This window comes from Osmia lignaria, chromosome 11 (assembly GCF_051020975.1).
Source record: "Osmia lignaria lignaria isolate PbOS001 chromosome 11, iyOsmLign1, whole genome shotgun sequence".
NCBI classification, from domain to species: Eukaryota; Metazoa; Arthropoda; class Insecta; order Hymenoptera; family Megachilidae; genus Osmia; species Osmia lignaria.
In genome coordinates, this window is record NC_135042.1 from 3,676,019 (window position 1) to 3,703,340 (window position 27,322).

Genomic DNA, 27,322 nt, shown 5'->3' on the forward strand with positions numbered 1-27,322 from the left:
ATGTTTATAAATTATTTCTCGTTGATGAGACAATGTATTTCTTATGGAATTATTAGTGTTTCAACTTTTTTTTTTGTATATGAATAAATCTATCATTATATTTACCACGTTTTTTACATGGATATTCTCAATTTTATCGACTAGCAAAAGTATTTCAATCAAATATGTGACAAATGTTTTGTACTTTGGAGAATAAAAAAGTAGGAAGAAAGAAATCGTTGATTTTTGTGGAAATTGATCAAAGGTCCTGTAAATACATTTATTGGCATTACCACTGATTTGTGTTAAATAAAAACAACCTCTCGATTAACAATCGATTTAACTCTCTCTTTGTTCCTTTCCTTTGAAGCAGCATTTATTCAATTTCACGCATCGTTGAGCGCGTGATTAATGATTGCTATTCATAATTAGATAATCCTTCTTGCCTCTAAGCATACGACATTATTTCCTTTTTTCTTTACACGTGTATACATATATTTATAATCTATAAAGTAATCTATCGCGTTACAATTGTTCTGGCATTTCGCAAAACGTTTGGATAAATGAGTAAATAAAAGAGTATTTATCCAAACACCGCATCATTAATTAATCTGTTCATAAGGAGGGGAAGAAACATATGCAATTTCTTGTTTTTATTATAACCACGCAATAGGCAAATAAAAATGAAAAAAATTACGAAAAAGCCTCACGTTATTGTAGCTTTCGCACTTTTGTATTTCCATTCATACGAATGCAATGAAATAGAAAAGTTTATTATATTCTCCAAATATACGCTCCTTAATTATATTTATAATTACGTATACGTGGTGTTTCAGGATCGACGAGTACAGAATCCCGTCCAGAGTATTAAACGTCTTCCTGGACGTTTAAAGTGCGTTAAAGATTCTTAAGTAAGTCTTAAATCTAGCTGTTTAATTCAAAAAATCCCGCTCAAGCCGCTTGATTTTCAACCGCATCGATCAATCGATTATCATTCGATCTCTAACCAGTAGTTGACACTAATGACGGAGAGTGACCGGAAGAGCGAAAACAGAAGAAGCTGAGTATGGTACATAATCTTCGAGGCAAAGATTGATTTATTTTGGTTCGTAAATAAAACATTAATTAATTACTCTTTCTTTATTTATAATTATATGTAATAACTATTGTCGACAGGTGTCAACGAAAGGTTAAATAGATCAAAGTGTTCGGTCTTATCCTAACCTAACGATATACATATTTGAAAACGATAGAGATTTGAGCTTGACAGTAGCATCTTTAAGTTTCCTCAAAAATATTATATATACGATATTTCTATTCTTAAAAAGCTGTTACATTCAGCCTCTTTAAGGCTACTTTTAGAGATGCTGTTTGTCAAATATTTTCATTTGGCGTCGATAGTTAGCGCGATCGTCGCTAACGTGCATCTCGATACGGAACGATAATCGAACGCGGCAAATCATTATCGAATTGTCGCGTGGTGGTGCATCTAGCGTCCCTTCGAAGTCACCTATTTCTTCAGAAAAATGTAAGTATTATGCGATTTTATCATACTTAATGTATCAATAAACGTAATATAAACTTGCGTTCGTATGTATAAGCTATCGGTTATCTTGATTTATTCGCGGGATGAGTCAATTTCGCGTTTCGTGTAGCGCTTCGTAAAAGCGTCATTGCGCCGGTTTCAACGTGTCGTTTAAATACGCGATAAAGCCGGGTATTATGTTTCACTTAGCGTCAAGACTGTTTTAAAGTAAAATAATATAGTAAATTATTTTACAGTTTGTGACATAATGGGTTAACATGGATCATCATTGCTTCCTCATTTATCATCGAGATGTTGGAAGCTGACTCGTTGCACATGGAACTTCGGGAGCTCAAAATGGCGGTTAAGGGTGAGTCACGTTTACGATACACGCTCTGTACGAATTACTAATTTCACGATTTTTTGTACGTCAAACATTGACGAGTACTTAAAAATCTACTTTATACATTTTAATTGTATATTTTAACTACTTTCGACTGATTTTAACTATAAACTATAAAAATAGAAAAAAAAGATATAAAAAGATTCTTACTTAGTGTACATTTTGAGCAAAAATGAAATATTTTAACGTCATGTTAAAATGACTGAAAATTTAGAGTAATATTGAATTTCTGCAATTAAAGAAATCATTTTTATTTTATCTGGAAAAGATATTTATTGTTATTTGTTTAATAATAAATATCCTGATTTTTAAGAAACGTTTTGAGTAAAAATTTATGGAATACATACAGATTATAAAATTTCATACGTTTAATTAGTAATTCCTATATCGACGTATTATTAATTTTTCTTATATTTTATGTTGCTTGATTTTATTTTTGTTATAACTCCGCACGTAAGTACACTCGTTAGCAGCACCTCTAGTTAACTCAATATTAAATACAGATGTGAATATATGAAACACGTTATTACGATTTACGTAGAGAATAAAAAAGAATCTCATAAATCGCGACAGTTCGTATTCTACAGACTCGTAGAAAAATATCAATACGTTTCTTCTCGTTGTTTAATTATCTAAAGAAAAAGATACGTATCAAAAGCAGCGCCTCCTCCCCCATTATTTGTCTTTGACTCGATCAATCTAATATCGATCAAAGTTTCCTAACAATATCATTCGCAACGTTATAAAAAAATAGATATTTTTACAATATCCACAGTGTATTACACCGTTCCGTTGAATATCTCTCTTCTTTTTCGAATTCATCCTAGAACGAATAATTATCGTGATTATGCTCCTTACTTACCCAATACCAACAATTGCCTCTCAAAGATAAAAAGAAAAACAAATAATAATTACAATGTTTTCGTGTACGAAATTCATTGATAGAAAAAAAAAACCGTCTTTATCGGGAATCTACTGAAAAGTTCGTCTCACAAAGGGAGATAGTATCTCCCAATTGAGTCTAGGCAGAGGTGGATCCAGAGGGGTAGAGACGGGACGTTTTTTATACCTCTATTTTAATAAAATAAATTATTTAGTCATATGTACTGTAATTACTTTGCTTTTAGTAATGCATAAATAATTCATTGATTACTTAGACTACTATTAGTTAAAAATATATTTTTATATATTTCATCCCCTCCAAGCAAGGCATCTAGATCCGCCTCTGAGTTTGAATAAATTATAACTCAATGATTTCTCTATTGAATTATAATTTACCTGGAGAGTGAATTGAGGGTGTTGAAAGTGGACTGGTCTGTTAGGAAGCAATAGATGTTAAACAGTATTGCAATTTCTCTAATTTCAAGTGGTAGGGGAGATAGAAAAGTTATGCTTTAAGATAGGGTGACTGAAAAATTTGGTAATAATAAGAAAGAAAAAAAATAAAAGATTCACTGTAGGACAATACATTTAACATCTATCTTTTCTCAGTTCAGCACCACTTTTACTTTTTCCAAAATTAACACTCCAAGTAAGCTACATCTTAAGTTTCTCCCCTAAAAGAAGTCGTCTGTCGACGGTAAAGACGAACGTGTCGCGTAATTAACGTGACATAATTCGTCAACGAAATATTGTCGCGCGTGATTGAACGCATTTAAAATACTTTGTACAGCGTATTATTGCACATTGTCTTTCGTGGTCAGACACAGAGTCGCGTGCCACTATCGGAGCGTAAAAGTCCAGGAATCGCGTCAACCTCTCTCGACCGCGGGACTGGTGGCGACTGGATTCGTTTGTTTTTGTTGAATTTGTTCAGGATGAGCTGGTCTTGCTGTGCAACGTACGCGGAGTAAACCGTATGGTAGCCAACCGTTGGTCGAGTGCACTGCTCTATTGTTCTTTCTGCTGTCGGCAGCCTCGCGTTGCGCTTGCAGCCGATGCAGCATCGCGCCTGCGACAAGAGCGGAAATGACCGCGGAAAGCGCCACCACGATGAACAACGCGCTGAAACCGGGCATTGGCAGGCAGATACCATAAACCACTTCCTCCCGTATTCTACCTTGGAAAACGGTTACCGCTTCCGCGTGAGTGTCCGGGCTAAAGGCTAGATCAGCCTCGGAGATCACCTCGTACAAACCGCTAACACCGACGTCCGCGCTACGGATTTTCCTATCGGACACTACGACCGATCTTTTTCGTCGACCGTTCGGAGACGAGAGAGGTGTTACCGGTATCGCGGCACTGTCCCCCTCGAGGTTCCGTGGTCCGTGCGGGAATTGATCTTGGTCGACCTCGTATCGCGTCACTCTCGGTGGTTCCTGAAAGCAAAGGGTCGGAATTTAGCACTGGGAAAACAATAGGCGCGAAAGCTTTTTAAGGGAAGTGGTCGATTTCTAGGGTTCTAGGGTACATAGTAAATATAAATAAATAAATTTATATTTACTAAGAACGGTCTCGAAAGATCGCCATCCTCCTGTTGAGCTTCCTCGTTCGGTGTCTCGACTACTGGCGCCGGTAGCCGGTTACTCGTCTGCGCTTGAGCCTTGGGAACTGACTTCTCGACCCCCAAGAAATGACCTCCTATCGAGGTCATCTCATCACCATCTTGAATGATATCATCGTACTGGGAAGCGTCAGCTTGATCAGGTCCTCCCACGTTTTCGTTATTCTTGTCGGCGCTGTTGTTGTCGTCGTTGTTGTGAATTATGGGCGGTGCTGTGGTCTGCGGGTACTGCGGTCGTATCTGATCCTTTCGCTCTTGAATGTAGTGGCCGACAGATCCACTGAGTTGACAGTGATCCAAACACCCGTGACGACAGATCTCAACCTTGACATTGATCGAAACTACTATTACTCGTGTACCGCCTCCTCCTCGTTCTTCTCTTTTGTCTCTTAAAACCACGCGGTTAATTTGCATAACGAACCATTAAATCGTCATTGTTCGCCAAATGAAAGTTTATTAAAACGTCCTCGCCGATGTTTGACGGCAAATATTTGCTCCTCGGCTTCGCGAAACACCTCTCGAAGTTAACGCGGGATAATGTTTCTCGCTGTCGGTAATCGTGTTCCCGATCGTGACTCGTTTCACGCGTAGTATATTACCCAACATCATTTACCTTGCACTTGATGTGCACGCTCAACGCGTCCGGGAACTTGAACGCGTGGAAGAAGGCGTAAGTGATGACTGTTGCCCGGTCGTCGGAGCCTCGCGCCTTCAGGAATCGGCTGATCATCTTCGGCCTGAGGACGCATCCGAACTCGTCGCTCAATTGTATCGTGTGCCCTCCGCCGTCCGATGCCACGCATGATTTCACGCGCATGTCGAATTCTCCTATATTAATATTAATTAGAAGAGAAATTACAATAACATTTACTTCGACCCTCGAAAGTTTCGATTTCTTTGCTGTTTATTTTATCTGTGAAATTTCGACGAGGGAACTCGTTAATTTCCCAAAGATCGTTGTTAATTACCTCGGTAATCGTTTATGGCGACGACCAGTGTGAGGGTGGATCCGAGTGGTACTATCCCGGAAACCGGAGGTGCCCACGGTCCCTTGCCGTGTTGAATTTCCATCCAACAGTCCACGTTGTCGCCTGAAATATCGATAGAACATCGGGTTGGTATTAGTGCTCGGTTTCGAAAGGTCTCTCTCTCTCCCTCTAAGCGTACTAAACGTGCCAGGTGCGATTTATACTTGTTGCATAAAGTGAAATTAAGTGGTGCGGCTGCGGTTCCACCTGTGGTCAACCGCGGCTACACGAGTTACCGTGCGCGGTTCGATCATTTACCTCGTATTAAACTCTTTGTACACACGTACACACGATAAGAGAGGGAAGTGAAAAGAGAATCATCGTTTCGTTTATCCGCTACGTGTACGTGGACTCGCGTCCGGTTAAATGTGACTGACGTAAATCCCTTGAAGTCGGTAAATTGAATTTCAAGTAACTTGATATCTATCCTATTTATCGGTGTCGTCGCGTTTCCGTGAAAGGATTGTATAATTTATTTAGTCAAGTTACGTTCACGTTTACAAAGTAATGTGCACACTCGATAACACTATATGTACCTCGGAAGTCTAACTGTATAACGTCCAGATCCGCGATCACCATTGGCGGTTTCGAGGCAGTCTTTTCGTAATCGTTGAACCATTCGCATCGTAATCGTTTCGCCTCGTCCCAGACCTCTAGTAAATCCTTGTCGTACTGCACGACAACGGTATTCTCGTAGAATTGTCCATGCATGTCCGGTTTGGTGCCGCATCTGTGATCAAACGAACAAAATCTCCTCCTAGTGTCACTTAATAAGTTCATTACATTCTCTTTTAAATTCTTTCCCTTAAAAATTCTTCTTCTTTTCGGTCACAATTGACCCAGGCTCTACTGCTCAAGGGTTATATTTTTATTTCTAAAATACTTTAGCTATTTTCTGAAAAGAAATGATTCTCAAGACTTTACAAATAAGCTAGGTTCATTCTCATAAATATTTTAAAATCGCATCGAGTCTCGTAGAGATAAAATGAATCGAGATCAATTAAGTACCTGTCGAATAACTCCTAGTTAAGCTTGTTTGATTATCCAATTACTCGTTGATCGTGGTTGAAAAACGATGAGTTCCATTCAAAGTCATAACTTAGCAATTCTCCACGCGATAAATTGTGGAGCGTAATCGATTGCGTGCATTAACGTTTCCACACGCTTTAAATCCTCCGATCGAGCCCGACGGTGCTTCCTCGTAAAGATCATTTCACGGATAGACACGGTCCGATGAACGGCCCCGAAATCTCACGGTTCTTACCTCGCGTAGGCTATCCGAAATGAGAAGAAGGTTTGCCCGGTAGACGGTGGAACGTAGACGCATCGCGGATCAGCGTGTTGACCCTTGGACGAGACTATCCCTTCAAAGGGTTGGGAAAACGAGAGATGCACGTCCATGTGATCCTTTCCGCACATCACTTCGAGAGATTGTATGGCTGGCATTCCCTCTGGCCTCTCCAGTGGCCAAATATCGCCGTTGCTACCGACGCTCTTAAAGCCAACCACCTGCACACATTAAAAAGAAGAAATAAGGTTGAGGAACGGTACCGAAATCCGAGCTTTGATTTATTTCATCAAAAAACATCTCCAAATCGTATCTCCACTTTTTGTCAAATATTATGACATGGACAAATTACATTCCTTCATTTTTATATCAGAAATAATGGCAAACGATGACAGAATTTTTTCACGTTAACGAAGGGTCCGACTTTGTTGCCTTTTTTTTCTACATTTTTCCACCTTGAACTCGACGACCCCTCTTCCTTTCTCACTGATGTTGTAAGTACTGAGAACTCGCTACCATGGGACTAAATACCGTAAAACGTACCTCCTATGAATATCGTTCAACCGAGTATCTCGAAGTTACGCGTGTAAATCAAAGAGTTAACGGTGTCCGGGCCATTGTGTCCGGGATTTATTACTAGTTTAGCGAGACCTTTACGATTCGCGTCTGTATCTGAAGATTTCATTAACTTGTCGTCTAGGAAATTACAAAAGCTAGTGAACAGGCTACCATAATCATCACGGCGAACCATTACTAGAAGGGGTTTTTGCCTTTCCTCGCGCAAAACATTGATCGCATCAATCATTTCCAAAGTGGACCTTCTGTTCAAGTTACTTTTGTCTATAGGTTAATTTATCTTGGCCTTTCGCCTGCCATTATCTCAATTTATTACAAGTTAAAATGCTATAAAGTTTGTTAGAGACGTTAAATAAAAAATTCAGCTGGTTCGAGTTTGATTTCGTTATAATGAAAGTTTACCTGTTTAAGTTATAGCAATTCTAATTCTTATAAATCTATAAACTTGCGTGGAATTGTAGACGATCGCAAACTGTAGAATTTCACGATATAACACCTTCGTGTTAAACGAATTTGATTGAATAGCAGGATAGCAAGGCTTGCGGTATAGTTACCTAGATATACATATACCTAACCGTTATAAAATTTTAACGTTAGTGACGCTCTGATAATCAATCAAGTAATATCGTCGATTTTTATCCTAAATTAGAAGAATTTTACAGACATACTATATTCTGTTTTTCATTAGCAAGTTCAGATAAACATGTTGTCATACAACTGTTCGTAACACTTCAGATAAGCTCACCGCTTCATACGTATAATTATGCGGAACAAATCTAACGCTAATTGAGAAAATTACTTGATAGTAATTCAGGTTCAATTATTTTAGATTGTGTGAATCCAAGCAAACTCACAATACAGTACTTAAGTTGTTAATTACTGTGCTGAATATTTCACAACTAAAGAGTGTTTTAATTGATTAAAATTTGCAGTAGATCAAGAAATTAGAAGAAAAAAAAATTGCAGAAATTTTTCAGGTCCGAATTAAGGATAGATCTAACGGGGGTTGCAGTTTTGGATTGAATAAGTTTAACATTAAATGCTATGTAAAATTTATAGTATAGGCATTAATTAAACCATCAGTTTTTGGCGGGTGCCAAATTACTTTTGCATACTACAAGCGAATTACCGTGGGACGTTTTATGTTGCACGAAACAGATATTCAACGACTGGTTATAAAAACGATTCATCGTTCATTACACGTACCGTTCAATGCACGGGAGACACCCATGGGTCGTGAATCGTGAAGTTACGATCGTGTGTACACCTACTACACAAGCCGCCACCTCCGCGCAGATCATTCCACGCGATGAATCGTAATAAACAAGCAATGTACACGCGGTGTAAGGTGCGGGCTACGAGCCGGTAAAAAAAGTACCAACGTTTGAGATCTCAGTTACGAACGAAAATGCAAATCGCGCAACACGATATCGACGATCGTAAGACGTCTTTCCGCAACGTGTTACCCGAACGTGTTTCTCAACGGCCAGCGTTATACCGCGTTATCGGTGATTTCGCATTTCGCGTATCTTTATTTTCAATTTCAACCCGTGATTATACCATTAGCCGTGTCGTAAATAACTATTGCACCTGCGGTATTCTTCTTCGATCGGAAATTTCACGCGATGAACAGACATTTCCCACGCGCGTGGAATCACCTGGCGGATCTATTAGATTGCTTTCACGGTGTATTAAACGCGTTTGAAATAGTGTAACGATTTATGAATTTTTTTGTTCACATGCGAGAAACAAGGTGTCTCGATTCACCACGACCGTGAAATATCTTAGAATTGTACCGGAGCAGATCCTGGGAGATTAGGCGGGTTAGTTATGTGCTTTTCTAGAAAATCGACCTCTCCGTTCCCGGTGCATTCTTTCGTTACGTGTTTGGCTGTATTAGCTGGACGAGCGAGCGGAACCGAGTCGAAGAAGATCCGCGACACGTACGGCACACGTAAGTGAGCATCGTTGAAGGAAAGGTGTTCCCCGCGTGTATACACCGATGCTCGCGCAATGCTGTAACGGGAGAGGCGTCTTTACCGCTGCATTAACGGTCGACGTTTTTCGCGCAAGTGAAAACAAGTTTCTGCGCTCTTACAATCGCACTGTTAAATGACAACGTTTCATTAGAAATGATTACGCACCTGGCGTACGCGGGCCACGCGTTTGTGTGCGTCTACGAGCATGCTCGTTTTTGTTTCACCCATCGTCTCTTGCCGAGCCACCCCGTTCACGGTCGATGATCGAGAATCGACGAGTCGATAGATATAGACAGTGCCTTTTCATATTCTTTACAGCGATGTTGTTCAAATAACCTATCAATCTTGCACGCTACAGTATAATTTAGGCAACGTTCTTGAGACTACTTTTGTATAAAAATGAAGTTTTTCAAATTTTAACGTGAATAGCTTACTTTCATCTTTCGACTCATTATTCCAATGCACGATTTAAGTAGATATTACTGCATCGTTAACGTAATTGCTTTTATATTACCATTAAAGTTCTTAATTGCTCATATTTAATTGCCATAAATATTACCACTCCATTTTGTCTTGAAGATATTACCTTGTTACGGGACCGGTTCGAACTTGTACTTAATTATACGTATCGTAATTAGATAATGAAACATTCGAATAACAGAATGTTCAGGTAGTATTCAGATAACGAGGAGCATTATTGTAATATTGTAGAGTCAATTAAGGGAGAATATATTTTTTCAAATGGTTATTAGCGTACTCTGTATGAATCAGTTGTTACTTTTAAACAACATCCCTGAATAATATCTCGTACATTGATCGCGAGGGTACAGGGAATACGAAACGCAATAAAAGTTCTCGTTTAACATCGTTTCCCATGAAACGAGCTCGTATCTGGGCAAAACGAAATCGGTACAGTGGAAATTCTGAAAGTCACGCGACAATCGCGGCTTTTTCTCGGCTATGTATCAAAGAAAGACAGTACGCTCGTGCTCCCGAACGTGAAACGAATGGCAAGAACGATATTTATATTACACTTTGCAAGCGGATGCAATTCGCTGTGTATAGCCTTTACGATTGCACGGCAGTTCGTTACAGCTGCTAGTGTATCAGTATTCTGAGTTATTCGAACGCAAGGCATGCCGATAGTTGAGTTTCCCATCGCGGCTCCTCTGGCGTTCGAATACTAATGCTCGAGTCTCTCTTTGTAACCGATTGTACTCCTCGTGACACGCGGAAACAGCTTCCTCTGCATTCGTTTATGCACTTGTCTAGGCCCGAGACAAGCAACTCACGTTCTCTTAAATAGACACCAATAAAGACTTTGATTTTCTTTTTCAAAAATTTAAAATAGCTTCAGGATTTGTTGGGAAAATTCGTTGAAACCTGTGAAGTTGAAAATTCTGTTGAAGAAATTTTGAAAGATGATATGGGATCCAAGTGGGCACAATAATCTTTCCTTCCTCAGGTTGTTGAATAGATAATTTCTAAGATGTCTAACTTCAGTACTCATTTTGTCGCTAATGGATGTAATTGCATAAAAATGCAATTACTGTCAGCAGAGATAATGTATCTCTTGTCCGAACCGTTATAGGCGGTCTTGCAGTTCTGTAGAATTATAATCATTTCGGTTGATGTAATATTAGTAGAACAGTAGAACAGAGTTGTTCTCAGCGTAGTTCTTACCGGATATCGGGAAAATAAAAAATAGAATACTTGTTTGTTCAACGAGAAACGAAGATTGTTTGTTTAACGGTATAAGAAAACTAACAAGTCTAAGATGTTCTTCTATGAGGATTCAATGCCCATTTGTTAATATTTACAACCGCAATCATTGGTGTAACAAAAATTTCATTCAAGGTGGGTCAGGTCTTTTGGAAATATAGAAATTTAGGAATTGGAGTTTTGTAATTTTTTAAATAATACTTTTCAGTTGTACAACTTCCCAGTTGTTCTGATATTAATAATAAATTCGTTCTGGTAATAATTAGAGTAATTCAATTATTCCATTAGCAAGCAAAGTTAAACTCTAATTCGATTTACTCCAATTTAAACTGCTCAAGCTTCCGCAAAATATTTGAATATTTCATATCCTTCGGGTTTGTTGATCTAAATTTTATTCAATTACTGTTTCCGGGTAGTTGATCGATTCGCCTTCGGCCCGTCTCAATTACTCCGTTTTACGTACGGAATTAGTCATGAAAATCTATTCGATGCGTTGTAAATGAAAAGGAACAGGAAGGAAATCGTTCGTTCTGACGTATCTTGGGAGGTATAGAGAAATGCGGCGGGTACGTGTACCGTGTATGTATACGGAAGCGCATAAATTTGCAAGGTGCAAGCACGCGAGAGGAGGACGCGTTTCCTGCGCGAAACCGCAATAAGAGGTCTCACTCGACAGAGGCAATAACGTCGTGGGGGCAATAGGTTGTGCAGGGGTCCTGAATAACTTTCAGAGGAAGCAGGTGCCGAGGGAATAAGAGGAAAAGAAGGTCGTAAGACACGCGTAACGGTACGTAGAGTAGGCACGGAATATCCGCTTGCAAGCTGTCGCGTCTCCCGCTGCGTCATCGCATTGTCATCGAACTATGACGAATTTTTCATTAGCAGTTATTTCGAAACACCGAGCCACCTCTTACACCTTTCTTTCACAGACTTTCTATCATTTCTTCCTTCTCCTTCTCTTATCATTAACTCTCGTATGGTAGAAACATATATATTTTTTTTTCATTTTATCAACCTCTATTCCCTTCCTCTCGATGGTCTCTCGTTTTGGAAACGGTATCTCTGCTTCCGAGAGTTTGGCTGGTAAGCCCGTTAGCCTTTAATTAAGGGATCTATGAGTATCGCGACGTCAGCAAACATACTCGAAATTATAGGCCATTATCGGAATTGCTGGCCCGTAGTTCAGCGTGTTCTAGGGCTTAATTGGCCGACAAAAGGAACGGATAACAGATAACAGAGACGGAACGTACGAAGAATCGTGTGAATAGTTGACCGGTTCAATGGGCGCAGCTTTATTGCATAGGTATTTCAAGTATGCATACGTGAACGTTGTTTAATAGTATCCGCAACTCGTTTTTCACGTTTCCTGTGTAATAATTTTTTGGTTGCATGAAAATTTGCGAACACGCTTCTGGTTCTAAATAATTGACATAAAAGAGATCGTACAAGTTTCATTGAGAAAAAAAAGATAAATAGAAAAAGTGCAGTTGCACTTTTTCATGCACCATTACACTTAAGAGAAGAAGCAGTACATAAAACTTGTTTAGAAGGTAAACTGATCAACTTCATAAAAATATGATGATACTGGAAACATCATTTTTTAAAATTTATTATACCTGGAAGTTTTCAATAAACAAATGTCATGTAGTGAATCGTATAAGATACGGGTTTAGTATTCAAGTTCCCATTCTATTTCCATTATTCATCCAAGCGAGCTCCAACAATCATTTACACATTATGCGAGAAAGTAGCATACCTTCGTCTGAACGTCATTCAATTGCCTTCTTTCTTATTGTTTGAAACCTACAGGAAGCTCAATCACCATCACCCGACCCGGTTACCATACTTATTTATCGGTATCATCAATGAAACTTCTAAATGAACGTTTTCCATATGCAGGCCTTGCACAAGACCGAAACCGTTAGGCCAATATTGAATTACACTTTTCCATGTGGGTTTGCACGTACCGGTATCGTTATTTGCCCGCGTTATGGGAGTACATTCGCGATCAAATCAGACTGCTCCAGGGAAAATGGTAGTGTCTCCTGTGGGCGGCCCCAAGGAGCTTTATATTATTTATTTCCTAAGTCCTTTAATTTAATTTTTTAAGTTTGGGCTTCGATTAACCCAGACTTCGCTGTTCAAGTATTACTGTAAAAATGAAGATTTTAAAAATTTCTGCTCCTCCTATATCGCAATTAGAGAAACCTGATTTGATCGGAGGTGTACTATGCGCGTACATGGTAATTGCTGTATCACTCACCATATAGATCAGCATACGTAGCAACCTCCACACCCCTGGCATCCTGGAGGTCCCAGCCTCTCACGATGAGATACGCTTCCCTGAAAAGACAAACGCGTGTCATTAGAAACTGGGTTTCTAAGTGTCGGGCGTAAAAGGAATTCTTCGCAGCCGGATCTATTTTAATTTATCCGACCACCATGGTCTAGCGAGCAAATTAACTGAACACCGTCCGCGCCAGGTCGCGGTTCGAATCCCAAGGAGGTCTCGGCGCAAAATTGATTTGCCGAGAGAAATCATGGTTATGGGGTTTCGAGTGTACGCGTGCTCGATCCGTTCTGTAGAATCAGGATACGCGACGTTCCTCCAATCTAGATACACAGGCGTTGATTAACTCATTAAGGAACAGATTTTTTTCTTTATCTCCGATACAGATAATTAATTAAAGTAAAATTAAAGTTTGGACAAAATATAGAATCTCTTGGTATTGAATTAAGAATGCTTAGTAAGTTAATAGCAAAATATTCATTAATCAATTTTCATTGGAATTTTTCCAATCGTACCACCGGGTTACATGACACATTGTGTATTAATGACCGCGTGAGAACGTGCACATACATCTTCCGCAGTCAAAGGGTTAAAGTACCTTCAATATAGACATTAAAGAAGTATTGAATCCGGTAGATGACGAATGAGATAAACGACTGCCGCTTAACGACTTTCATTTATTTTCATACCGGTATTTCTATCCTCCATTAGTATTGACCCAGCCGATGATTAGCGTTCGATTAGTTACACCGATGTGTTGCACAGATAGTTCCGCGTTGTCTTCGTTTGACAGAAAGAAAAAGAAGGAATGGAAAAAATACTTAACAACCGAAAGGGAGGTGGTTATAGCCAACACGATTTGTAGTTCGTGTCCGACCTACTTATTTACCAAGCACACTTTGTTGCTTCGAATGTAGTCGAATCGAAGTTGCTAATTAATCGATAAGGTTACCGGTTCGGTTAGTTTCTTCTTTTCCACGTTTCATCCCCTTAACATCGTTTTAATCGCGCATAGTAAATTCTAGGATCAACGGTAAAAAATTCGATACGGTATCATATTCGTAATTAGTAAGTTGAAATCAATAATACCGTATCCTTTTGATAACCAAGCAACGCGACCGGTATTTTTACTTTGATAGCAACAATATCTCGTCCGATGAACCTCGTCGTCATCGTTCGAGTGCAAACGATGGAACGGGAGAAGATGATAATTACGATAGCACGATCGTTCGGATTTGTCGATACACGTAAAATGTAAAAGAAACGACGCGATTCAATCGGTATCGACGAATACCGATCGATTCGAAGTTTCAATTTCACACTTGGAAAAATCAAAGGGGAATTAAAGCGATACAGGTATACGGAATTACCGGAGGAAATAAAATGTACGCGAAATAAAAATAAAATTAATGATCATCGTGTCCTGAGACTGAAACCTGTTCTCCGTGACCATTCATAAAACTCGACGACTGTGGTCCGCTTCGTTGTAACGCGTCTCACCGGTTGCTTCAACCGATTTCGACATTGACGAAATATTCGGCGGCGAACATCAATCGTCGAATGTCTAATGGACAAACCTGTCTATGATATTTGTTATTAGCTTCATCATTGTCTCAGGTACACCAGAAATTGGAGTATTTGAAATTACGGATAGTCGAATAAATTTGGGTCATTACTCGACCCAACCCGATCGGAGACAAATGAACAGAGATCTTCTAATAATTAGTTAGATTCTCTGATAGGAGTGTTCGAAAGGATTTATTTCTTCGTCTCCATTTCAGCTTAACTCTATCAGTTTTTTATCGAACTCGATTACTAATCGTCAAATCCCCACCCTGTCCATTTTTTACCACCCTTTCGTTGCCTTTCGGGACGTGCTTGCCGCGTATTGGATCATCCTTTTTGCGGGATCTCGTTCTAACAAGGACGATGTTTTTACCGAAGTGTCTGGGAACCGAAGGAGCCTCGTTCTTCTGGATCTACGATCCACCAATTCAGACGAGCTGACCGCGATTCGAGTTCCTTCACTTTTTCTCCTGTCCTCGTCGTCAACTTTTAATACGATCCGTTACTCTTCTACGTACAATACCGAGCTCCATTCTTTTCTACTAGATTCCCTGGTTACAGTTTCAATAGCGATTCGAAAGATAAAAAAGCCACGGCTTTTCAAGTAACGAATACTCTTTGAACGCGAAGCAAAATCGTGATCGCATCGTCAGGAGCGATTCTCCTACCGTCGAATCGCTGCTCTTTCATTTAGCAGAGATTGGAAGCGAGGAAAAAGGGTATTGTGTTGATACTAAAACGTATTTAGGTTCGAGCATCACGATGTCAATTGTAAAGAGGTTCCTACCGTGGGATAGACGAAACTAAAGAATCGTCCGACTGTTCGAGCGCGATCGTGTACAGTCGAGGCACGATACCGATACATCGTAGGTACGTACGTTAATTAAAATTGAGTTTACTACTATGTTACTGTACGCATAAGTGGCACGTCACGGATTAGCGGTGATCTACGTGTGCGGTTTGCGTACTGACGACCGGTTAGCACGAGCGCTCTATCGCCTGTTGTATTTAATTAAGCCTGTTACGACGCCTACGGAGGGAAACGCCTCTTCCCTTGCCTTTGCGATCTGGATTCACGTTAACGAATACCAAACGATTACCGCTGATTGGTTAATGACTTCGTCCGGTAAAAGAACCATCCTACCCGTGTTTATCCTTCCGGAACGATCGATGAGGATAAACCGACGATAGCCACTAAAACACCGTAAAATTACGCTAGTCGGAATCGGATTAAGCTTCTGGCAAAAACCTGATCACGTTTCGCGTTATTTAGTCTCTTTGCGGTACGTGTTTTTCTTAGCCATACTCTTTGACGAATCTCTGAAATACACACAGTTTCGATTCGACTATCTTCTTGTCGAATTTTTTGTTAATTCGATATTCTGGAAGGTAAATATTGAGCTGTTCGGATTTGACGGTGGAATCAAGAAGAATTTTGGTAAATCGCGTGGGAATTTGGTTGATTCTCACTTAGAATTCGTTGTGAGAAGAAAGAAATAACGTATGTTAGTAGTTCTACCGGTTAACGTTTCCACGAAATTCTGAAATGAAACGTTTTAAGCATTCGCGATCACAAAGATACGAGCGGGATCGCGAGTACGCTTCGAGGAAAATGTTTTTTACTTATAAATTTTAATGGGGCTACCTGTGCGAACAGGAAATGTTAATTAACTAATTATAACGAAGACATAAAAGTAGCCTGGCCTATATACATACATACATATTCCCCTTAGCCTAGATTCGGTAATGTGTTAGTCGACTGAGAATGAACCGCAGAATTGATTGACACGCAGCGTTATCCTTTAGGCTGCATTAATTGGAACGCCTATTAAGTAACTCATGCATGCAAAACTTTTACACCACTGTTGCTGCCATCAGCGTCACTATGATCGCCCCCTGTCGCCGATCTCTAACCACCGTTGCTATCATTATCCTTAGCACTGTTATTACTCTGGTAACTAGCATTCTCGTGTTTATCGCTTACTATACAAGGTGTACCATAATATACGAGCATAGCTCCACTAGTAGATTCAGTAGATATAGTCATGGAAGCCAAACTTTGCTTCTTTTAGACTATTATTTAAAAATTTTTATATTATTAATGCTGAATTCAGCATTAAATTAATGTCCACAAAGTATGGTACAGCCTGTAGAATAAAATCAGCCTCTTTCGTGCTCCTGACTACGTGACACGGGAAAATCGAGCCTCTCGTGACTGCTGATCGATCGTTTGTTGATTTAAACTAACGATCGAGATCCCAATCATCCACCGATTCTTCTTCGAACACGTACAGTTTCTTCTCCTGAATTTCCCACGTACGTTCGTTCTTACGATTATTGCTCTCGACGCGATGAAAAATCACGGATACCGATGATGCCACGCGGGAAGAGACACAGAAAGATATCCTCGGAATGTATCGTTGTTGAAATACCTTGAAGGGCAATTCGAATCGTGCCATCTTCGTAACGGTGTCCCATGCTTGCCACTTCTGCGACTCGCGATAGGTCCCACGCTAATCATTTCCTCGTGGCATCCTTTCATGAGATCCTTGCTGCGTGCTTTTCTCAGACGGTTCTCCGTTTCATTGGTTCGACGAAACCGGACGCGTGGCGTCCCCTGGTAATTCCTTTTCCCGAGTAAATCGCGCCGCAAATCTCTTGATCGTGTTAGTTACGACTTCAGATAACTTCGTTTCTGTTCTACCCGTTTATTTTGTTATACGGTACAACCTTGTAAAATGATTTGCTTCGGATGCTTCAACGGAAGTGTGCAAAGAATAATCAATGGCAGATGTGATAAATAATTAGAGACATTTAAAATGACAGTCGATTCATGTAATGGTAATGATAATTGATTGTCTATGAAGTTACTAATGGCACAGGATAAGAAAGATAGGATTTCTGTGTATTTACCGCCTCATCCTTTAACCAATGCTGTATGATCTACGTAAGCATTTTATCATATTTTCACTTTTCATTAAATATTAGATTATGTTCTCTGAAAACGAATGAAAATAGTATAACAGAAGGAACGAGGAAGAAAATGATAAAAAAGTGATATAGCTCAAGCATTTTAGAGACATTGATGCAATTACTAAATTAGATCTTTTAACGTGACGCTTGATAATTAATTACCTATCATTAGATTCGCGAGAGGAAATTTTTCAATTTTTGAAATGAATAAAAATAATTCCATACAAAACAATGGATCGTTTATTAATAGTAGGTGCATTCTAAAAGTGAAAATCGTTGTTAATCGGTTTCACTATTGATACAGGCTTTTGATCGATGACTGTAAATCAAGATTTACAGACTCTATGGTATTTTCTACGCGTACACCGGAAATTTCTTAGGGTCTGGTAAAATATTCAAGGAATGCGCTAGGAACATATGTATGTATGTCGGTTGGGTTTGGAAGAATTCGTAGATCCTTGGTAGCAGTTGTCGTTAATTCTCACGTTTCTCTGTAATTTGTAAGTGTCACCAAAGTGAACGGTAACTTATTCCGAAACCATCAGGAGCCCTCGAATCAGGTAAAAAGCGAAATAGATACGTGTCTTCTGATCATCACGTGTTAACGACTATCGAACTTGTTTGACGACAAAAAAATTCGCTTAGATTCGACGATAAGTGGCAATCAATTATAATCACCTTGCAATGTAAATATCGTTTTTTTGAAACGACGAGTTCTCTATTCGAGCAGCAATTAGTCAAATGAAAAATGTGAGAATTATTCGCTCGAAGGTTTTCTTAATGGACACCTAAATCGAGTGTCCTCCTAAACGCATTTTTTAAATTTTTCTTGAACGGTATTTCGAAAAGAAGACTGATAAAACCCTCATTGATTTTGTAATAAATTTATACCAACGATTCTCAACAATGTACAGTATATTATTTAGGAACACGTTTCAAATGATATCTAAATTAGACAGCTTCGCTAAGAAAGGAATTTAATATATTTATTAAGAAACAAATAGTTTGGAATATAATTGGCTGAATATATCAAAATAGAATACCCTGTGTAAAGTCTCAAGATTAATCACCCGATCTTAACATCACTGTCATTAATATCTCGGTGATCTCAATCAATCAGCTAGCAAAGAAGGATATTTGAAAAGGTGATAGATAGGCAATTAATCCTGTGGAAGGAACCGGAATCATCTGAAATAATGCTTTTACCATTGGTGACCTTCGTGTTCGGCCGCGAACTGTTGCCTCCGTATCCGGTGCAGGAGAATTTATCGCTTGGCAAATCGACGAGGATACAGTGAGTACGATCGGAGAGATTCGTAGGACTCGTAACCGAGCGCGTAATTGACTTTACGATCCATTCACCGCGATCGAGATCGGTTATATTAACATTAACGGTTAATGCGATCCAGAGAATGGTCTTCGCGATGACGAACAATTATAGTAATTTTAATTTTTGCCGAGGGTCCTCGTTATCTACACCGCTTATCAAAAATAATACAGGTGTTGATGAGTTACCAAAATTTTATGTTTTCCAATTTGCAATTGTGAATCAGAACGCAATTAAAGGGTTAACATTTTTGGAACCCCTCCTCGGATAGTAGTCGCGATTGGGTTCCAAGTTCGCGACCACTAAGCGAGCATTACTGTATCGTATACGGTATGTCTTGGACTGTATGGTAACCGTGTATTAAGCCTGCTACTACAACTCATCTCGTGCATTAGACCGTGTGAATGCACAACACAGTTTATGCAAATGAAGTCATACACGCGGTCAGATAAGAGTATCATCAATGAAAAGTCTGACAATGTTTGTCGACGTGCCGGATGAATAATAACAAGTAGATTGTACCAGATTGTAACGATGATTAGAATTGACATGTTTTTCTAAAAAATTATTAATAAAAGAAGTTTGCTTTTTCTTCCGAGGATCATACCGCATTGGAAAAACTGTATTATCATAGTAGTTTCTACATAATTATATATTTTGACACGTCTGAAGTGCGTTAAGTATCCACAATCTAACGATAATTAACAGGTTGTGTGTCGGTAAGCCGTGACTATCTCGAACCCGTCACCGTGCTGTTCCGTCAGCTGTCGACGAGAATTACGAAGCGTTCCCTTATTAATCGGTGGAAATCAATTTGATCCACGTCGATATCGTCGACACGTGTACAACGGAAGTAGGTTCATTGTAGCGAGGCATGGATTTACGATTACGGTTGTATGATAATGCAGGTAATGTAGGCTACGTGTCTCGTGTAAAGGATGGAAAGCGTGTGCGCATCTGGGACGCGTTAATGTGATAAGCATAAAACGATCGCAGGCTGCGCGTTACACGCGTGCTTTTAGTACGTTACGATTTTCCACGTTGCAATCTAATCGTGTTTCCTTCCTCTTTCCACCTGACAAACACGGATAGAGCTCGACAGGCCTGTGGTGTCCATTCAATCGTCTATTGAAATAGAGGATAGAGGCACGGTCCAAGGAATTCTAAGAGCGGCTCGCCGTGTCGAGTCCCCAATCGTTCACCGCAAAACCAACAGCTGTCGCGAACCATCATTATCCTCGTTCAACCTGACTACGGAAACCAACAGCAACCATGAAACTGGGTTAACGTTACGACGTTGCTCCATTTTTGCGACAGCTTATTAGGAAACCGAAAAAATTCTGTCCGAATTAGATTCGATTTCACAGCGTTTCGCATTGAATAGAGTTCAAAGTTGAGAATTTTCTTTCATTGCGGTGCAAACGTTTTTGAATGGAGTAGCAAAGGGTCCAAGACGGTTCGGCGTTTGAAATTGTTTAAGCGTGTCAAATGAAGATGATACCGCGTCGGATAATAGATAATGGTTGGAATCTATGGCGACACCGGTTTTCATGTACGGGAACCCGTGCGTTAGCTGGAATCGCTGTAAACGATAGGTGGAATCGCACGCACTCGCGTAACCCTGCTCCGATTAAGCTACCGACCACTATTTGCAACGCTCGATGCGTAAAGAATTATAGGCTGTGCAACCAGCCTCGTTCTCGGGCCAGAATGCGATAACGCTCGCGATATATGCGCCATGGCTCGCGGAAATCGGTGACCGCTGATCGGTATCGTTGTTTTCACCCTCTACCCTCGATGCTGCGCGAAAATTCGAAAACCGTGAAATCTGTGAGAACCACACCATGCGGTTTCGATGATTTAACATCGTTGGATTAGTTGCAGTTTTTTTTTTTTTCGGACGATATAATCCAGAGATTTCTACTTTGTTTCTGATGATATTGCTCACGCGATTTATGTTGCGGAAGTACATTTTTTTAGAAAGTGTGAAAGATTTCTATGTAATAGGGCTTCCATTATCGGAACAGCTGGATGACTAGGATGTTTGGATAATTGGTGTTTACATTTAGGAAAGTATGCCGGAGCATGACTCTTCGCTATTTCATGTTCCGTAGTTCGCACGAGGATAGTTCCGGTAATGAAACCTCGATAGTAGGTTTAGTTAAGTATTGACACAATTTCGTTTTGATAATTCTTCAGTTCGAAGATCGCTACTTTTCTGTTTTCGTGAATGGATGTCTATTATAAAGATGTTAAAGGCACGATTTTTGTCAATTAAAAGTTTTTGCCGGCAAAAGTTTCGCCCATCTTACGACCGTCTGATTTGCATATACGACCATGTCAGACACAACTTGTAAATTCGAATGACAGACATTAGTATTCGTAACAGAGCGGTTTGTTCCGCGCGCCGAAATTCATGAACCACGAGCATGTATAGGGTGTACACTTCCACTGAAAAGTGATGATGTCCCGCCTTCTCGCCCTTTCCCATAGGCATCCACGAGGTCTGTGGCCCCTCATTGTGTAATAGTTTATATGGGAAAATTTGAATTTATATATACTTCACTATTCGTACTCTACTAAAAAATCAACAGGGGATGATAAAAATTGAATTGATATTCAGTTTTTATTATAGCTGATGAAGCATTTTGGAAATTAACTTGAAAAGCAAGGTGAGGTAGAAGCAACGTTTATACGACCTTTTATTATTTACGTGAGCTGAATCTACCAGTGAATTTATGCCCATACATTATGGTAAACCCTGTATAGGTATAACAGTGGGCCCGTAACACTGTTTCGCGCTACGCAACCGGTCGTTATTCCTTGCCGCACGTACACGCCTCGACAAATAGGCAAAGTCGCAGTATGCTAATATTAATTCAGCGAGAAATTACATTGGCAAACGAATGCAAAGTTATGTCGGGCGTGATCCCAGATGCCGCGACAGGGAGGTTGAATGTCCCCGTAACAACGGGCACGGATTAGTGCTCGGTACTAACGTAATCGTATGCCTGGTGAATATTTCATGAAGCGCGGAAAAAAGAGATGACACCTGTTCGAAAAACCGTTAGCGTACTCCTTTTGACCGCCAACGACGGGGCGGTGATGGCAAACGGACGTTCGGCGACTTATTTCGATGCAAATTTTCAAGAGAATGCCCGCCGCGAGTAAGTTTCAGGAAGCAGTTTACGCGCGCCTCGTCGCGAGTCTCGTACACTCGCAACTTAATAAACTCGCATCCTCTAAGTAGAAAGATAGATCAAGATTCGCCTAATCAATTTAACCCTTCTGATGATAGAAGTCTGGATTAAAAAAAAATATTCCATCTTCACAAAATTGATGGTACAGGTGATAACCAATTTAGATAAATTCGTTAAGTTCATATATTGGAAAAATAGGTAATTTCAAAAGAGAAATTCTCCATGGTCCATCGTTCGAGGGTTGAGCTTCTAATCCCAACGTTCATCAATTTCGCATGATTTACGATTTTAAGGAAAATCACAGGTTAATGAACCTAACGATATTCTAAATCTGGACACGATTATCAAGCAAGGTCTTTTTTCTTATTACAACCACTTTTTTTTTTACGACCAGTCTAATACAACTCGTTTCGGACCGGCTATTTTCGCGGTCACGATTAGAAATTGAACTTTACGACGGTGAATAACACTCCGAAGGCCGAACGAATAATGTTCGCAACATTGATGGTTTCAATAAAGAGTATCGATTTCTTCCCTAGGATAAATGCATGCATTAGGCAACGTTGATTAAACTGGATACTTAAATTAAGTTAATGGTACCATATTTCTGATACGACCAAGGGTAAGAAAGATTTCGTGTAATCAGGTAACAAGATAGGTAATCTATAAGGTAGTAAAGCAAGTCATGTTATTAACCGGTTGTGGTTAATAAATCCATTACACGAGGTCATTAACAGCAGCACCGTCGACGTCAAAATAGTATTTTTAATAAATACTAACTTTAGGATTTTTTAATAAAAAAAAAAAAATCTCGCGAGTATTAAAAATTAATGATAATATGAAAGAGTAGTAGCGGTTGGGTAAATCCTGGGAAGCTCAATGACGTTCTCGAGCGAGAACACGTGCCATGGTCTCGAAACCCTTTCTCCGGAGGTATAGTAATCAATGGTACGAAGTTGCGTAGACTCGGTATCGTTCATTCACCCAAACGATCCGTAAGGTACGCAATGTCTTTCGAGTCAACGTCCTACCGACACGGTTTCACGAGACAACGCGACTACCGAGCTATTATGCGATCCTGCAAAGCAGACCGACTAGGGAGATCGATTCACGTTCGATCCATGGACCGGCTTCGAATATACGCGTATGCATAAGTAAAAGAACCCTATACACCTGCCTACACCTGCGCGCTGCTCGAGGATTCGTTTCGTCGAGTCATCGATTTCGTAGCATCGCAGGTTAACCACTTGAAAAGGATTTATATTCAAAATTATCCTAGTAGATCTACTAAACGTATGAAGAAAAATTGCAATATCGAGTCATGATTGGGCCAACATCCACGCACTTGCGCGTAGTCGATTATGTCATGCGTTGTGGAAGGGTTAATGATGGATGACCGTAATCAACCCTTAACAACGAAAGGGTCGACTGCCAGTCTATCCAAGTATAGGTTCTATAGCGCGTTCTATAGCGCTCTAACTAACGTCTCGTCATGGAATTGACCGAGATCATCGTCGACGACAGAGGCAGGAACGGTTACGCGTTCGTCCGGACCGCTAACCGGAATGCGCGCGCGCTAACTCTTCAGCGTCTCTCGAGGCTTGGTGCTCCGCGAAGCAGTTGGGTGCTCGAGACTCGGCTTCGACGAAGAATGAGAGAAAGAGAGACGAACGGGAAAGGAAGGAGGAGACACAGAGAGAGAGAAAGAGAGATAAAGAGAGAGAGAGAGAAGAGTGTGGGACAGACATCCGCGGGAATGGAGCCTGCTGTGCTCGCGATTGAAGAAGATGGCAAATGAGCGAGAGCAAGAGGCCACACCGCGGAGTGAGAAAGATGGACAGCCTGGAAGCACGTGGAGATTCGAGGCACATTGCGCCCAGACCAGCGGCACGAAAATTTGGTGAGGCCTCCTTGCTTGCGGACCGACCACATTCCCTCCCCACCCGATTTCCTCGTACGAGAACCTTATCCGCCTGGCTGTTTCGTCCTGGTCCGTTCTATCCGCGTGCGAGTTTACATCGACAGCCGGATCATCGGGGGCCTGGTTTGCATTAACTGTCGCAGCAGCGCGGTTCGGCTTGAATGGGAAGCCCGTTAAGCGAAAACGAACGGCCCGCGAAGGGAGTTTTTCATTTTCTTTTTTCAACTTTCACGATTACGAGACACCGTGAACGTTGGACAGCGGTTACGTTGACATTTCGCGAGAGAGAAATAATGAATAGCACCGTTTGCGCATGAATAAGGCTCACCTAGCGATCGCGGAGTGCGTGCGGAGTCGCCACGTGTTAGCTGCAGCTTAGCGGCTCCTCGTGCCGCATCCCGGCAGCCGCTTTATCTCCTTATCCACCCTCCTTTCGTTCTCGTCGCGCGTTTAAACCCTTAGGTAGATGGCTCGTTACCTCCTGGTCACCTCTTCACGCGTTCGCACCGATCGCTGGATCCTCCGTTTAATCCACCGAACGATCGACGGGGTCGAGTTCCCTCGACGTTCAACGAGATCCGTCACTCAACACAATTCACCCGATACCGTGTACTCTCTGTCGGCGTTTACGTTCGCGCGATCGCGATCATCGCTCTCGGACTGGCACACCGCAAATTGAGGCGACCGATTCGATCGGTAACTGTGATTACTCGCGCGGCTCGTTCGATCGAATGGGATCACCGACAGTCAATGAGAGACCGGATTTTATCGCGCGATTATGCCCTGATACAAAGTTGTTTTCCTCGGGATAAGAATATACGTGCGTGTAGAGGGACAAACTCCCGTTCGGTCGTAGCCGATGCGAGTGAGCATCGATAACGGCAGTGGTAGCAATAACGGCACCAACAACGACAAATAGCGTATCCGTCAAAATGTTCCCCGACGTACACGTTCGTCGATTTGTCCTCTCCTCTACCTCTGGCTCTTTCTCTTTCTTTCTTTCTTTCTCTATCTGTCCACTACGAAAGAATGCGTAACCACACTGGTTTACGGTTCCGTTCGCGACGAAGATGTTCTGCGGACTGATAACCTGCCGTCTACTTACCTCCGGCGAGCGCCCCTAACGCGCCGAACTCCCTGGCACGACAGGTGCTCCGAAGGAGGAGTGGGAATAAGAGGATGGTCTCGCGGAGGGGACAGGGATAACCTACTCGTCGTAGCAGCAGCAGCAGCAGCAGCAGCAGCAGCAACAGCAGCAACAGCAGCAGCAGCAACGACGTCGGCGGCGGCGGCGGTGGTGGCTGTTGCCGATGTGTATACGCATCGCGAGACAGAGACGGAGGGTACGGGAGAAAGAGAGTTACGATCACGTTGGAACGAGAGATGGAAGAGGAAGGAGGATTGGGAAAGAGAAGGAGACGGAGAGAGGTGGAGGAAGACGGCGGCAGGCCGTGCAACCAGCACCGAGCAGACCGAAGAGAAGAGGGCAACGACACCGCATCGCGGGTCGGTGGGCTTCGACACATTTACCGAAAACTACATCGTCACCACCGTCACCGTCACCGCCACCGATGCCGCCGTTCGGATTCTCCGAATCTCTCGATAATTGATCGATCGATCGATCGATCGATCGATCGACACCCGACTAACCACTACCATACGATAACTGGAATTTCCACGTACCCCCTTTCGACAAACCATTATTCCTCTAATAGGGCGAAACTTTAGAATTAGGGAACGTTAGGGTCGTCGAAAGGTGTCGCTGAGAATCATTGGTCGTCGTGGTCGCAATCGAGTTACCCCTTGCGGAGCTTATCGTATTCTGGCTGCATTCGTGCGAGCGTGTGGAAGCATTTCTTCAGTAGTAACATGGAACGAGTTAGGAATTAGGGTATCTGGGATTATCGTTATTTAGAGAGACGTCGGGTGGTCATTCTCGATCGTTGGCCTCTTCGGGGCCCGGCCATTTCGTAGCCGGCCCGCGTTTTCCGTCTCCCACCCTCCTCATCTTTGCCGCTATCGCGCCACCTCATCCTTCTCATCCTCTTCCTCTTCTTTCTCCTCTTCCTCTTCTCCCGTACTCTTATACGTACGTGCTTCACCCTTTTTCTTTCTTTCCTTCGTGCCTTTCCTCTTTCTTCGACTAGGGCAGCTCCGGGAACACCGATATCTCGAGAACGATCTGCGATCTGGCCCTTTCCTTCGCTGCCATCCACGATCGACAAGTCGCGATGACTATTTGCGAGGGCATCTCGACTTTGCCATCCGTCGAGATTCCTCGAATCGTCATCCTCAACATCCATTACTCACTCGCTATTTTACTATCTCTACCACCTCGATTTTATCCTTTACTCGCGCTAGACAGAAAGGGTTGCGTCACCAACTCTCATCTTTCCTTCCATATTTCTTCCACCCGATATTCCTCTTATCGATATCCATCACAGGCTCTAGCTCATCCTTTTTCCTACCTCCAATTGTGTCGTACCTTATATTCCGGGCTTGTTCGACATCCGAATGACGTTCCCCATCGATCATTCTCTCCTTCCTTGATATCCGCGTAGCTCGACCGACCGTTAATCGTGACACATTCCCCGATATATAGAAATCCATGGGAAATAAATATTCGGATTAATTCGAATTATTAATTCCGCGACGATGGGTAAATATTCATGAATAAGCGTGTTCGGTTTGATGTACACCCTTCGGCTGGTACGACGCTCTCGCGTAGCCGATGGCCGAGTATCGGCAACGTACGACGAAAAAACAAACATTTTCCGTTTTCAAGATCGCGCTAAAAACCTGGTGCAGTCTCTCTAGCGCGCGTTCTGAGAAGGATCGGGGTCGCGGGACCGTCGCGTCGCGTCGGCAGAGGCAAGCGTTCCTGTACGCGAGAAGATGCGACGCGAGGCGGGACGGAGCGGAACGCGATGGGCGATCCGATCCGATCCGATCCAAGGCGAGGCCAGGCGAGACAAGACCAGACGAAGATCGACCAAGGCGTCGTCGTTGTGCGCTTAACAGCCCTAAAAGGCAGTTCTTCCC

General features: G+C 41.6%; 2 protein-coding genes across 4 annotated transcripts in view; one reads left to right on the forward strand and one right to left on the reverse strand.

Annotated features, from left to right (window-relative positions):
* Positions 1–36: 36 nt before the first annotated feature.
* The window catches only part of Sol1, a 362,434-nt gene continuing 335,148 nt past the window's right edge, over positions 37–27,322 (forward strand). The window contains exons 1-3 of one of the 2 annotated variants that reach the window (XM_076691075.1): positions 37–1,084; positions 1,156–1,507; positions 1,762–1,874. The gene's annotated coding sequence lies outside the window, so the exon portion shown is untranslated. Of the gene's footprint in view, positions 1,508–1,761; positions 1,875–27,322 lie in introns of both variants that reach the window. The other variant, XM_076691076.1, reaches the window with a different exon arrangement.
* On the reverse strand, positions 1,155–25,404 carry m (zona pellucida domain-containing protein miniature). 2 transcript variants are annotated; one of them, XM_076691077.1, is made up of 8 exons: positions 25,386–25,404; positions 13,267–13,346; positions 6,703–6,947; positions 5,975–6,168; positions 5,379–5,501; positions 5,024–5,238; positions 4,351–4,734; positions 1,155–4,225 (listed from the first exon to the last, which is right to left on the reverse strand). In XM_076691077.1, exons 2-8 carry the CDS (start codon positions 13,306–13,308, stop codon positions 3,659–3,661), a joined length of 1,770 nt encoding a protein of 589 aa, XP_076547192.1. In that variant the 5' UTR covers positions 13,309–13,346; positions 25,386–25,404; the 3' UTR covers positions 1,155–3,658. The 2 variants fall into 2 exon arrangements, with proteins under 2 accessions (XP_076547192.1, XP_034194012.1); XM_034338121.2 differs by lacking the exon at positions 25,386–25,404 and adding an exon at positions 24,609–25,350.

What these genes read in the sequence shown, in the direction of transcription:
- m (XM_076691077.1), bottom strand. Translation starts at nt 13,308, where the DNA reads ATGCCAGGGGTGTGGAGGTTGCTACGTATGCTGATCTATATG. An exon ending in TACGTATGCTGATCTATATG is followed by an intron (nt 6,948 to 13,266) that starts GTGAGTGATACA and finishes TAATGTGTGCAG; the next exon opens with GTGGTTGGCTTTAAGAGCGT. An exon ending in ATCTTTCGAGACCGTTCTTA is followed by an intron (nt 4,226 to 4,350) that starts GTAAATATAAAT and finishes CTTTGCTTTCAG; the next exon opens with GAACCACCGAGAGTGACGCG.